Genomic DNA, 13,413 nt, shown 5'->3' with positions numbered 1-13,413 from the left:
TGCAATGATGTAGCTGCCTATGGATGGTTCAGAAAGCTCTGATTCCATCAGAAATATCTTAATCTGCCTTTCCGAAGCTGAACGGGAGGTATTAAGTAATGTGGGTGAGTAATTAATGACATTTTCAATTTTTTGTTAAACTAATCCTTTAATTTTTATTTGTGATGGAAAATGATTGCTTCAGAAGAACATTCAGATTTTGTTTGATTTAATGCCTTTAGAGAAAACATTAAAATTATGTTTTGCTTTTTTCTGTCAAGAGTTTTCACCCACAAGAACCTCAACCCCCAGCACATGCACTGACACTCTTTCACTCTCTTCAACTGACCATGAAGAGACCCAGAGCACAGTGGAAAATCAAACGGCAATGGTCAGCAACAGTTTTAACATAGCCGCTGAAAAGGCAAAACGGGTATGTATGCATGTTTTTCCTTATGGTTAACTTTTCCCTATAATTTCACCATTTTATTACTCTTCATGTGTTCACCTGTATTGTGGTCAATGTTTAATCAGACTGTCCAAGATGCACTGGAAAAAAAATCTTGAGGTGAGGAAGTGCTTGAAGAATACCAGACAACAAAAACTTTAAAGCACAGCACCAGACGTCAGCTTGTTAATATTGTTGTCAGTCACATGACAGAAATTCATGGGTAAGACTTTAAAGCACAGATGCAATAAAAAAACACAGCTGTCAATTGATGTAGAAAACAACACTGTTGACCATTAACTATATTAATTATTATTATTTTTATTTTTTTTCATTGCAGGAGGATCCCCACCCGCAAACAGCGGGAAACTTATGCTTTGGGCATTATTTCTCTCTTTCCTAGCCTGAAAGACCCATTTTCAGCAAAGGGCTATGTAAGAATCGTTTGTATTGATGTACTTGAAACACAATCTACTTTGACATGTTATATGCTCCTTTTTTTGGCATGTAATAGAAGTTTCTATTATTTACATTTAGTCCTTTAGCAGATGCTCTTATCCAGAGCGACTTACAGTCAGTACAGGGACATTCCCCCGAGGCAAGTAGGGTGAAGTGTCTTGCCCGGGAATCGAACTGGCAACCTTCGGATAACTAGCCCGATTCCCTCACCGCTCAGCCACCTGACTCCCCTATTATAAATTTTATGTAACATAATGACATAATTTGTTCAAATTTTATGAAGTGTGCTCTTGTCTTTTTTGACAGGAGCATTTCTACGATCCGGAAAAGGGAACGGGGTTCATCTCCTGGCGCCTTAAAACTTTGTCGAGGAAAAACCCAAAACGTGTTCGCTTAGAGATGACTGAAAGTGGAGGACCAAGTCGACAAAGGAGGATAGATGATGTGCAACAACTTGAAGGAGATGCATGCAGAGAGGCAAGTTCTTTCCTTGTCCACACATCTGATGAAACTGAAGTAATGCAGAAGATGAAGGAAACTTTTAAGCATAGACAAGAACTGGTCCATAATCCTGACCGATCAGCTGACGTCCTTGAAGTGTTCCCAAGATATTTGGATGTAAAAGGATTGGTAAATAAAACTTTTATTCCACTTTTCAAAGATTGTTTTAAGTGTATTTTAGATATGCCTGCTTTTGGTTACCAGTTAACATAATTGCGCTACTTTGAGTCATTTGTTCATATATTTATCACTCTTGCTCGTACATGCCTTTCAGACATAGTGATAGACTGAGAAATCATGAATGTGTATTTGCTTGAATTCTTTTAAAGTCTATCAAAACATGCACACTATCCATTTTGGTGGTAAAGGATAAAAAAAAGTCCCAAGTAACCTCTTACAAATCTTGTTAATATGCTTTGTCATCAGATAAATCAGGACTTTGCTCTGCTGTTCAATGCTGAAACATCCAACAAGTTTCTTAAGAGGTGGGAGACTGCATTCAAGCAAAAGATCATCAATGAAGCCAACCCCCCTATTTTGACGATCAAACCGCAAAGCGCAAGTAACTTTGTGGGCGGGACTCCGGCTCGGTTGCTATTTTGCCGGCGGGATAAATGACTTTGCGCCTGGCGCAAATCTAAAATGGGTAGGTCCGAAGTAGCTACATTATTAATGGGTGTGGTTTGGGCGTAACGTGCAATAAACCAATCAGAGCGTCATCTCACATCCCCTTTAAGAGCAGCGCTTGTTCCATGGCGGATTGCTATTATAACGGCGGATTTGCCAGGCGCACGCCAGGAGCGGTTCACAGCCAAGGAGACCGACGTTCTAGTCAGGGCCGTAACAGATAGATAAGTGACATTGTATGGGAAAGGCAGAGCAGTTTTCTCATTGCACTAAATTGCCATGATATCAGTGCATAACACTACTTACTTTGGAGATATCGATACGTGCTAGATCAGTGGTTCTCAATCCTGGTCCTCGGGACCCCCTGCCCTGCATGTTTTAGATGTTTCCCTGCTCCAACACACCTGATTCAAATGAATGGTCGTTAACATGCAGGGCAGGGGGTCCCGAGGACCAGGATTGAGAACCACTGTGCTAGATGACGTACCCGTAACCAAGTGGCGTCCCATTTCTCTTAGGGATATGTAGCCCTTACCCCTCAGTTTCGAGGGCCAAGGGCTAGGGGTAAACTAAGGGATAGGGGTAAGGGGTAGGGGTAAGGGGTAGAATTGGGATTTGGCCTAACACTACTTGCTTTGGAGATATCGATACGTGCTAGATGACGTACCCGTAACCAAGTGGCGTCCCATTTCTTAGGGATATGTAGCCCTTACCCCTCAGTTTCGAGGGCTAGGGGTAAACTAAGGGCTAGGGGTAAGGGGTAGGGGTAAGGGGTAGTATTGGGATTCGGCCTTAGGCTTTGTGTAGCCGGGTAACTGAAAGTAATCCAGAGCATGTTGATCTTGATTCGTAGTACAGGCCCCAGGTTAGGCGTTCAGCATGTGTTACCATGGCGATCAACCCCGGTAACAAGTGATCCACCGTCGTGATACAGAAAACCCTGGGTTGAACCTGAAGTTACCTCGCTAACGCCAAATCTTGATTCGTAGTACAGGCCCCAGCTCTCTCCGGATTTAACTGAACATATGCCCCAAAAAACAAGCGTAACTGTTTACTTTTGGAAAACTGCCTAATATAACAAGTTTGTTGGAAATACAGTTTGAAGTGTTTGAAATTGAACTGTTATCTAGCAATAAATTAATTTGTTCATTCCTAGACTAAGTAGCCAGTAGAAAACTTGACGTGCTAGATATCTGTCGAAATCACTATATGGGTCATCTACAGTCTCCACTCCAATCGTTCTCATATTGAATGACATCGATTGCTTAGGATGCAAGGACTTAGGATCATCATTTGATACCCCTCTCGTGGTTTATTGCTTTAATATTCTATCAGCCCTTACGAAAAAGAAGTATACTTCAAGTATACTTAAGTATAAAAAGTATTCTATTATCATGGTACTTAAAGTATACTACAAATGTACTTATTTATATACTATTTTTGTACTAAGTAAACTGAATTGGACCACTTTTTAGATCATTTAGTACACTTTAAAGTACACTTATAGTGTATTTGAAGTTTACTTTTTAATACTGTAAAGTAGCCTGTGTAGTGCACTTTTAGTTTATGAAGTATAATTCGTAAAGTACCTCAAAATTTACCTTTGAATACTCTAAAGTAACCTGTGTAGTGCACTTTCAGTTCACAAAGTATACTTCCTAAAGTACCTCAAAGTATACTTTGGAATACTTTCAAGTGCACTTTCAATTAATGTAAGTACTTCTAGAAGTAAACTCAATAAATGTCCATTTACTATGATTTACTAATATATTTAAATGTTTAGGGGCCCCTCAAACACCGCCGATCTTGCGTCACTTGACGAGAACGCTCCAGAACTTCTTATCAAACGTAACATTCATTTAACTCATGGTTACAATGGTAAACCAGAACAACAATGACAATGCAACAAAACACTACATTCTAAGCAGACACATAAAAAAAATGAAATTCATGAAGTTACATTTGTATTTCGAACAAACGGCAAACTTATCAGCAAATTTTAACACTATTGACCACCTTGCATCATGGGAATTGACCAGCCAATGAGCCATGCTATCTTCATTTTTTCACCTCGTTATTTCGTTCTTCAGTCAGTTTGACAGTCAAATGACCTTCAAATGCATAATGAAAACCTTCTGTGCTGCTTCTTTCTCAAGTAGCTTTTTCTTTTTTTCCATTAATACTCCAATTGATAATTATTAGTATAGTATAAGAGTATAGGACTTCAAAGTGTTTTGGCAGTAATTAACGTTACATCTTCAGTAACAAAAAAGATTCAATGTGCAATGCATAATAGATTTTCCTAGACATGAATAATTCTAATATACAAGATGGATCCAAAAAAATGTAACTTGTAATGTACTTTAAAAGTATTTTGACTGTTTTTGCTGTATAATAAAATAAAACGTACATCCTACTCCAGAAGAAATGTATACAATTTTCTGTTTTGTAAGCATACTTCTTAAAAGTATATCAAAAGTGAACAATTTTCTAAGCATACTTCTTAAGAGTATATCAAAAGTGAACTAAAAGTGTACTATCCATTTTTAGTATACTTTAATATACTTCTTTTTCATAAGGGAGTCCCACCACAATACTAGCTCAATAGCGCAAATACAGGGAAAACAAAACTGACAAAGTATTTTGCTCTTAGCTTCAGACCCGACCCTCGGACTGGTGAGTAACTTGTACAGCTGAGCTAACTATTGCTGTGTGGGACTGCTAAAAACTAACTAGTACGAAGGATGAAAATACAGGAGGAACGAAGAGCGTTTCATACAAAAAACAAATTCAACCCCTTGAATTAAAGCTGAAAGTCTGCACTTCAATCGCATCTCGGTTCTTTCATTTCAAATCCATTATGGAGGCGTACAGAGCCAATATTATGAAAATTCTGTCACTGTCCAAATATTTATGGACCTAACTATAGTTCCTTTTTGAAAGAAAAAGTTCAAACCAAGTTTTAACCAACAACCAAGACATTGACTTATCGATTCAGATGTGCTACTCAAAACAATTCATTCAATTTTCACAAGCCTTTTGAAGATGCAAGTCTACTATCTTAGGTTGTTATCGAGTTATAAAGCAATTAAACAGTTATTTTCATTATCTATTAGTAGTGTAATTCAGGTCTTCTTGTTTTTTTTGCTGTGAATTTGACTTGAATGGCTTCACAACCCTAGCAGAGTTAGAGAAAGAAAGTGTAACCAGGATGAGAAGAGGAAAAAAAGGGTGTGAGAAAACAGAGACAAAAAAAGAGGTGGTGTATGAGTGGGAGAGTTTTGTGGTTATACACTAACCAGTGATCATGATGACACGGATGCCTGCAGCCCTGCAAAGCTCAATGGAGCCCATAACCTCCTTACGAGGAGGGTCCAGCATCCCCACGCACCCCACAAAGGTCAGGTCAGTCTGGGTTCAAGAAACAGAGTGGGGGTGGGGGGGGGGTAAGTGCTTTCACACAGGTAAGCAGTGATGAGATAGCAGTCACATAATGCACTACCACGGGTAAGACAATGACAGCTTGTAGGTCAATAGTCTTCTGCTGCAACCTTTTCCACTGACCAAATGTAACATTCTTATCCCTTCATCTGTCCAAATATTGTTATATCTATACATATAACATTCTGTACTATGCAAAAAATATGCAATCAAATTAAATTGATTGATATCAAAATATCACTAACCTCATACTCAACAAACTTGGTGGAGTCTTCCAGGTTCATCTCCTCTTTCTTCAATGGTGTGTCGCGGGTGGCCAGCGCCAGACAGCGGAGGGTGTCGCGACCTGTGCCCCACTCTTTGATCACGGTCATGATGCGGTCTTTGACCGGCCCGGTCAGAGGCACGCGGGTGGTACCCACGCGGACATAGGCACAGCGTTCAATCACTCCCTCTGGGGCACCCTGAACAAAGTACGGTAAGCAGAATTGAAGAAGGAAGAAAGGGGACTTGTATGGAACATAAGTGTTGATGGAGAATAGGATGGGGTACCTGGAACTAAAATCTGGGTTGCCTGGGGATTTAAGCATTATTTAAGATTTAAGGTCCTATATCTAGGCTCTATATCTGGAATACGGACATCATATTTGGACTTCAGTTTGCCTTGGTAGACACTAGCGGGCTCACCTTGACAAACATCTTGTTGCCCACGGGAGCTTTAGAGGCCTTGGCAGGGGAACAGAAGACAGACATGGATTTCCTGTCACGGGAAAACTCCAGTGTGAACTCCTTCTTCATCAGCTGCTTGACCACCTGAGATGACGAGGAGAGAGGGAGGGAAAGAGGGAGGGACACAAATCAGAAGGAATAGTGTGTTGGAAAGATTGTGAAGAAATATTGTGTAAGAGAAAGATAGGATGACTGGAAAGGTTAGTGAAGAAGATGGAAATATAGGAGTGAGTGAGTTTAGGACAGGTAAGATGTTTGCAGGTATTTAAATCTACTCTTAATCAGGTTTTTCTAAAGGGAACTTACATTGCAGCAGGCATTGGCCCTCTCCACCTTTGACAGGCCACGCACCTCAGTGTTGAACACATTCATCTTCTCCACCAGACAGGATAGAGCCGTCTCAGTGGCTTCACCCACCTTCTCATAGATACCCTTAGCCTAGAGGAGAGAGTAGTCCAGTGAGGGGTGTGAATTTAACGAGTGAACAGTTTGTAGATATCAGGATGATACTGTGTGTAAGATTAATCTTTTTTTTGCAGAAATTATCTCTCACCTCGTTGTAGTCCAGGGACGAGTCATTGCACAGTGCGCAGATAGTAGCCAGTTCAACCAGCCCATCAAACTGGCCACACTTCACCAAGCTATTATTCTTAGTACTGACAGAAAGAAAAAAAGACAAGTTGGTGTTGATTAGGATTGTGTGTGTGTACATGTGTGCACATGTGATGTTGTACTCACACTTCTCCTTCTGGAGTGTACTTTGAGCCGGAGATGTCAAACTGACCCAGAGTGACAATGTCTCCATCAACTTTGTCAATGATGAACATCTGCAAAGACATTTAACGGTTACACCATGTAGAATTTTTGTAGAATGTGTTTTACATAGTAAAGTATGTGTGGCTGCTTTGTATCCAGGTTGAAAAACTGAGTTTGCAATGCTTTTAACCAAAGCAACTTCCAGGTATCACTGAGCTATACCCATCCCCGCTATCTGCCTTGCCCTGTGTCTATTACCCACCTTGGTAACACACATCTGGTTGGTGGTCAGTGTGCCAGTTTTGTCTGAGCAAATAACTGAGGTGCAGCCCAGGGTCTCGACGGAGGGCAAGCTTCTCACAATGGCATTTTTCTTGGCCATACGGCGGGTACCCAGTGCCAGGCAAGTGGTGATGACAGCGGGCAGGCCTGAGGGATTGAGAGGGAGTGGCCAGTCCTTGATTATGGCAACATTATTTGTATGCTTGCTGCTTGCACTGAAGCCACTTGCAGCAGTCTCTCAAAGTGTGCTGTCCTTTGTAACTGTCAATTCAAAGATGAGTTTGAACCTTACTTTGGGGTTTTAAAGAAAATGCACGGGGAAAAAAAGAAAAACAGAAAGAAGGGAGGTGACAATCTCACTGTGGATCAACAAAACGCAACGTCATACATGCAACGCAGCAATGGAACACACGTGCAACAGAGAGGAGGCTAACAGGTGCCTAATCGAGTATGTGCCTAATCAAGTATAAAGCGCGTGCGAAGGAGTTGTCTGAGACGCCACAGCAAACGCTGAGAATAGCTTTTACTGTATGTATGGAGTGTGCACATCTGAAATATCTACAGTCTAGAGAGGCAGCCGGTAAGAGAAGGAACTTTTCAATCGAGTTCAATCATGTTTCAAATATTACCTCCGTCAAAGTCTGCCGCTGCTCCTGTAGCGTGGCTTATTGTGCTAAAAATAGTTAGTTACTGCAGCGACCGTCTGCTACTGGGTCCGGTTTTAAGTGGGCATGGAATTGTTTAGTTATTTGTAAATGCCAAATGACTTGTTTTATACTGACCGTTGTAAAATAATGTTGCACAAATTTGCACGTCGATTTGCACTTTACATTTAAGCTGTTAAACTTTCAACCACATTTTCAAAGTGTTTTCTACAGTGGTTTATTTCAAACGTAAAGTTAATTATTTAATTATTTTTCACATGTTGGTTACTGTGTACTGCTGGGGACTTGTGTGGTCTGTTTCTGTTTATCTAAAGGTTTTTTACCTAATTGTTGGAATGCTGAAGCAGCATTCCAAGTATTGTTCTTTGAATCTTTATTCAACTTCTTCATATTCTTATTCTTATTCTATTTCTTCCGTGACACCTTTCAGCGCCTTCAAATCTTCAGCTATTAAAACCGTTCAGCTATCCAAAAATTCAGCAGTTTCAGGCCATTCCTGCTATGACTTTTCAGCTTTGTACCTCTCATGCTTGAATTAATATAAATCAATATTCATAATATTTTTTACATGGTTTTCCAATGGAGTTTTCTTTCAAATCCTCTCAAACTTCTTAAAACTTCTTCAACTTCCAAGTCCTTCTTCTTCCTCAATCTTTCAGCGAGACCCTTACAAAAAAGAAGTATACTATAAGTGTACTAAAATATGGATAGTACACTTTTAGTTCACTTTTAATGTACTTTTAAGAAGTATGCTTCGAAATAAAATTGTATACATTTCTTCTGGAGTAGGATGTCCGTTTTCTATTATTATACAGCAAAAAACAGTCAAAATATTTTATTTACATTACAGGTTAAATTCTTTAGATCCATCTCATTCTAATTCATGTCTAGGAAAATCTATTATGCATTGCACATTGAATCTTTTTTCGTACTGAAGCTGTAACCTTAATTACTGCAAAAACATTTTGAAGCCCTATACTCTTATACTAATAATCATCAATTGGAGTATTAATGGAAAAAACGAAAAAGCTACTTGAGAAAGAAGCAGACAGAAGGGTTGCATTGTGCATTTGAAGGTTATACTGTCAAACTGACTGAAGAATGAAATAAGGACGTGAAAAAATGAAGATGGCGTGGCTCATTGGCTGGTCAATTCCCATGATGCAAGGCGGTAAATAATGTAAAAATTTGCCGATAAGTTTGCCGTTTGTTCGAAATATGTAACTTCATGAATTTAGTTTTTTGTATGTGTCTGCTTAGAATGTAGTGTTTTGTTGCGTGGTAATTGTCATTTTTGTGCCGGTTTACCATTGTAACCATGAGTTAAATGAGTGTTACGTTTCATAAGAAGAGCTGGATTATTTCATCTAAAGTGTTCACACAATAATTAACTTCTTTCAGCTAAGGATCTGCGGTGTTACTTGGCGAATGCCCCTGTTCTCGCCAAGTGACGCAAGATCAGCGGCGTGTGAAGGGCCCCTAAACATTTAAATATATTAGTAAATCAGAGTAAATTGACATTTATTAAGTTTACTTCTTGACGTACTTACATTAATTGAATGTGCACTTGAAAGTATTGCAAAGTATACTTCGAGGTACTTTAGGAAGTATACTTCATGAACTGAAAGTGCACTACACAGGCTACTTTACAGTATTCAAAAGTAAACCTCAAATACACTAAGTGTACTTTAAAGTGTACTAAATGACCTGGTTTTTAGAAAAGTTGGCAGCCCTGGATTGGTATTAGCTGATTAGTGGAGTCATTAGACTGAGCTATTCAGTCAACTCGTTTCATTAAAAGACTAAGGCCGTGTTCACACTTGACTTCTTTTTTTTTTTTTAAGTGCTGCCTTCAGCGCCTTTTGAGCGCCTTCTGCCTTTTCAGAAAAGTGCTGGGTGACGTCAAGCGCCTTTCTGACGAGAATTTTTGTAACCTGAATGGGAATCATACATTCTAGCGATACATTATTATCTGTTATTTTCCGTTGGTTACTTATCGACAGCTAGCTACTATGGCCAATAAAATGCAATTACTTGCTTTAGCAATTGAGGAGCCATAGCCTGGTAACTAAGGTAGAAGGTTACTAGGGAAGGTACACTCGTACCTACTCTCCTCGTCCTGATTGGTCAGCTGTCAAAAAGGAGCTTGACGTCACCCAGCGCTTTTCTGAAAAGTTGAGAAAATTGAAATCAAAAGGCGTCGGGCTCAGTGCTTTTTTAGAAGTTTTTAAAAGGCGTCCGCCTTTTTCCTTTCCCCATAGGGTTGCATGCAGGGCTCGAAATTAACCTTTTGGCTTACCAGCCAAAATGGCTGGTAGATGAAAAAAGCCAATAATATTTTTTACCGGCCAAAATTAAACCTGGCATTTCAGACGTACTCTAAAATTGTTTGACATAAACAACCTTTACCTATGATTTTAATATAATTCTAAATCACTCTCAGAATGGATTAAACAAAATCAACCAATTTTACTTTTTGAAATAATGTATTAATTCAGGGGGTTCCAGGGGCTTACTACTCCTCTTGCTCAATGTGAGATGTGTTGTCCTTGTCCATGAGGTTTGGTCTTCGCATCGGACCAGCTGGCTAAAAGCAGAATTCCCATATCTCTTGAAATGCCCTGCTTGACTTTTTTGGTGTAAAACTATTGTTTTAGAATTGACGAACTTTGTGACAGCAAGAAAGAGACATGGCTGCCGCCTAGTAAGACTATGCGGTCTATCTGGCGACGCACTCACTCAAATTTCAAGACTTTCGTGAAATCAAAATTCTGATGTGACAGATCAATGGGGAATTCTTTCTCTCTTAAATGCTGTCATCCTCGACCTTTTTTGTCTTTTTAAATCTAAGTATTTGTATTATCCGTGTCATTCTCTAGCTGTTATAAAGGCTATCTTCACGGTTTTCTTCCACCTAGATGCACGCACAACTGTTTGTGTTGGCGTTGCAAGCTTTTTTTAACCATGACGGGCACGGAAGTCGGGAGCTGTACTCCGCAATTTCACTCGCCAAATGGCGGAGCATCGGACACAATTTAGTCGCCAGCCCCAAAATCTACATGCCATTGGCGCTTGGCGGGTGCCAATTTCGAGCCCTGGTTGCATGTAAAAAGGCTGAAGGCAGCACTTTTTTCTGAAAAAAGAAGTCAAGTGTGAACACGGCCTAAGAGCACTATAATTTCAGCTACTAAAACTAATATTCTACTTCTACAGTTTAAAAGTTCAGCTTTCAGCTTCTCCCGCATTGTATTTCAGCTCTTAGCATTGTTAGATGATGCAGTTCAGTTTCCACACTGCCTCTTTTGTGTGACACCCACAAGCTGAAATGAATTAAAAAAATGTGTGAATTCTAATTTCTGTATTTTCAGCAATTTAAAAAAATGCTTTCAGCATTCCAACGCATTTTCTACAGGAAATGCACTTTCTAGTTGATATTGCTGTTGAACTGACCAAAATGCTGCTAACCTGGAAATAAAAAGGAAGAAAGTGGAAACGTAGCTACTGCCTGGGACTCAGTTATTCAGCAATTGGAGTGAAATCCAGTGAACTACATCTCCATGTAGATCCTTTCAGTCCCTTTTTCAAGTTGGGGAAAGTGCATCAAGTGTAAAACTCCGGAAAACTGGACAGTAACAGATAACTATTTATGTACTCATCACTGTCTACTGTTTGGCCCTCTCTCAATCATAGACTTACAGTATATACAGTACGAGCCTGCTCTTTAAAGATGGCGTCCCCATTCATTGCTATGGAAAGTGCTCAGTGGCGCAGTGAGGCAAGCGAGAGCGCAAAACGGACAGCGCCATCTTTCCAGTTCCGGCTTGTCCGGTCTTGCGCAGAACAGTGGCCTGCCTTGCTTCTAGCTCCGAGTCTCGTGCACTTGGAATTGCAGTAGAGTCAGAAAACTTGCAGAATGGGGTACAAGTCTGATTAAGAATCAGATACATGATACGAACTAAAAAAAAAAATCAATACTATCACTGTATAGTATTCCTTTCAGTTTTTAGTAATATAAGCCTATTCTAGATGGAACATATGTTCCACATACAACTCAGACTCACCACATATACATTGTTCTTTTTGCTTCGTGTTTTTAGTTTAGTATGACTCCTTTAGTATTTCGTCGGATTAAAGAAACTGAACTTGAATATCTGGCTTCTTTGTTGTTGTAGCTCGGCAAAGAAAGCTAAGTTAAATAGGCCTATATATATTTACAGAAGACCATGTCAACAATCTATAATGACGCCTTAACATGCCACGATAACACTAATTATATTAAAATAACGGAAATAAATGTCGTATGTGTGCAACCATTTGGCTACAGCAGGGCAGGCAACTGTAGATTACCAAGCCCTTTCTCCTCGTGCTCATTCAGCTAATTTTCCCTTTTGTGCCCGTGCCCTGTTTGTACCCACGAACACAGTTCCAGGAAACTTTTCTTGACTTAAGCAACTAAATGGGGTGCTAGTTTACCCCTTTCGGATTGGTTTCAAACGTAACAACAACAACAAAAAATCTACGAAAAAGCTAGTAGTATGAGCCAGGTTCGAGAATATAACAAAAATTATGGGGGAGATAGTTTTGGATATGTTGACTGGAGTTAATAGAATAAAATTGACCGGACGAGTCGGGTACCTCATCAGAAATGCAATACCACCAACATCCACCGGGGCCGTTGCATCAAGCCGAGGGGTGGGGGTCTGCTCTCAGTTGACCCAGAGACATATTTTTTCTATTGCTCTGAATTGACCTATTGCGAAAGCCACGCCCCAAAACGGCTTTGACCAATCCTACCTTAGCTCCATCAAGCTTTCGGTCGTTAAGGTGCAAAATGCCATACGGAACATACAAATCCGATATCGGCTATTAATCAGAAGGTTGCCGGATCGATTCCTGGCAGTGAAAAATGACGTTGTGTCCTTGGGCAAGGCACTTCACCCTACTTGCCTCGGGGGGAATGTCCCTGTACTTACTGTCAGTCGCTCTGGATAAGAGCGTCTGCTAAATGTATTACTCCAAAAGGAATGACTTACACTGACCGGTACAGTATGCCACTTATACAGGAGTTTACAGTAGTACCCGCTATACAAAGAAGCAACGCTTGACAGACTAACAACGGTAACTAAGGTGGGCGTGGCTTACGCGAAAAGTCAATTAACATAGATTGATCCATTACTTTGTATTTATTCATAATGACTTGACATTGCCATTAACAGAATGTCAGCTACAACTCTGCAGATGTTCAAGAAATGGTTAGGGTCAGTTAATAGTAGTATTAGTTTGAGGCACAGATTTAGGTAAACCCCCTTTAGAGTGGTAATGGTTTGGCCATCTTGACCAGCGAGGGCTTACCCTCAGGGATGGCGGCCACAGCCAGTGCTACGGCAATCTTGAAGTAATAGACGGCGCCACGTATCCAGGATCCTCCGTGGACGGGGTCATTGAAGTGGCCTATGTTGATCATCCAGACGGCCACGCAGATTAGGGAAATTACCTGGGAGAGGTACGGGAAATGTGGTTTATTTT

At 40.2% G+C, this 13,413-nt stretch overlaps 1 protein-coding gene across 1 annotated transcript in view; it reads right to left on the bottom strand.

The window, feature by feature from the left end:
- Window positions 1–13,413, bottom strand: part of atp2a1 (ATPase sarcoplasmic/endoplasmic reticulum Ca2+ transporting 1) — an 82,105-nt gene that overhangs the window by 41,620 nt on the left and 27,072 nt on the right. Inside the window, exons 10-17 of the mRNA XM_062453990.1 lie at window positions 13,240–13,381; window positions 7,203–7,369; window positions 6,923–7,011; window positions 6,738–6,840; window positions 6,491–6,622; window positions 6,143–6,268; window positions 5,701–5,919; window positions 5,314–5,425 (exon numbers count right to left, since the gene is read on the bottom strand). Coding sequence (XP_062309974.1) covers window positions 5,314–5,425; window positions 5,701–5,919; window positions 6,143–6,268; window positions 6,491–6,622; window positions 6,738–6,840; window positions 6,923–7,011; window positions 7,203–7,369; window positions 13,240–13,381 — 1,090 coding nt within the window. The remainder of the gene's footprint in view (window positions 1–5,313; window positions 5,426–5,700; window positions 5,920–6,142; window positions 6,269–6,490; window positions 6,623–6,737; window positions 6,841–6,922; window positions 7,012–7,202; window positions 7,370–13,239; window positions 13,382–13,413) is intronic.

Source organism: Osmerus eperlanus, chromosome 2 (genome assembly GCF_963692335.1).
Source record: "Osmerus eperlanus chromosome 2, fOsmEpe2.1, whole genome shotgun sequence".
Classification (NCBI taxonomy): domain Eukaryota; kingdom Metazoa; phylum Chordata; class Actinopteri; order Osmeriformes; family Osmeridae; genus Osmerus; species Osmerus eperlanus.
The sequence above is the reverse complement of the archived record's forward strand: the minus strand, read 5'-3'. Positions and strand labels throughout refer to the sequence as shown.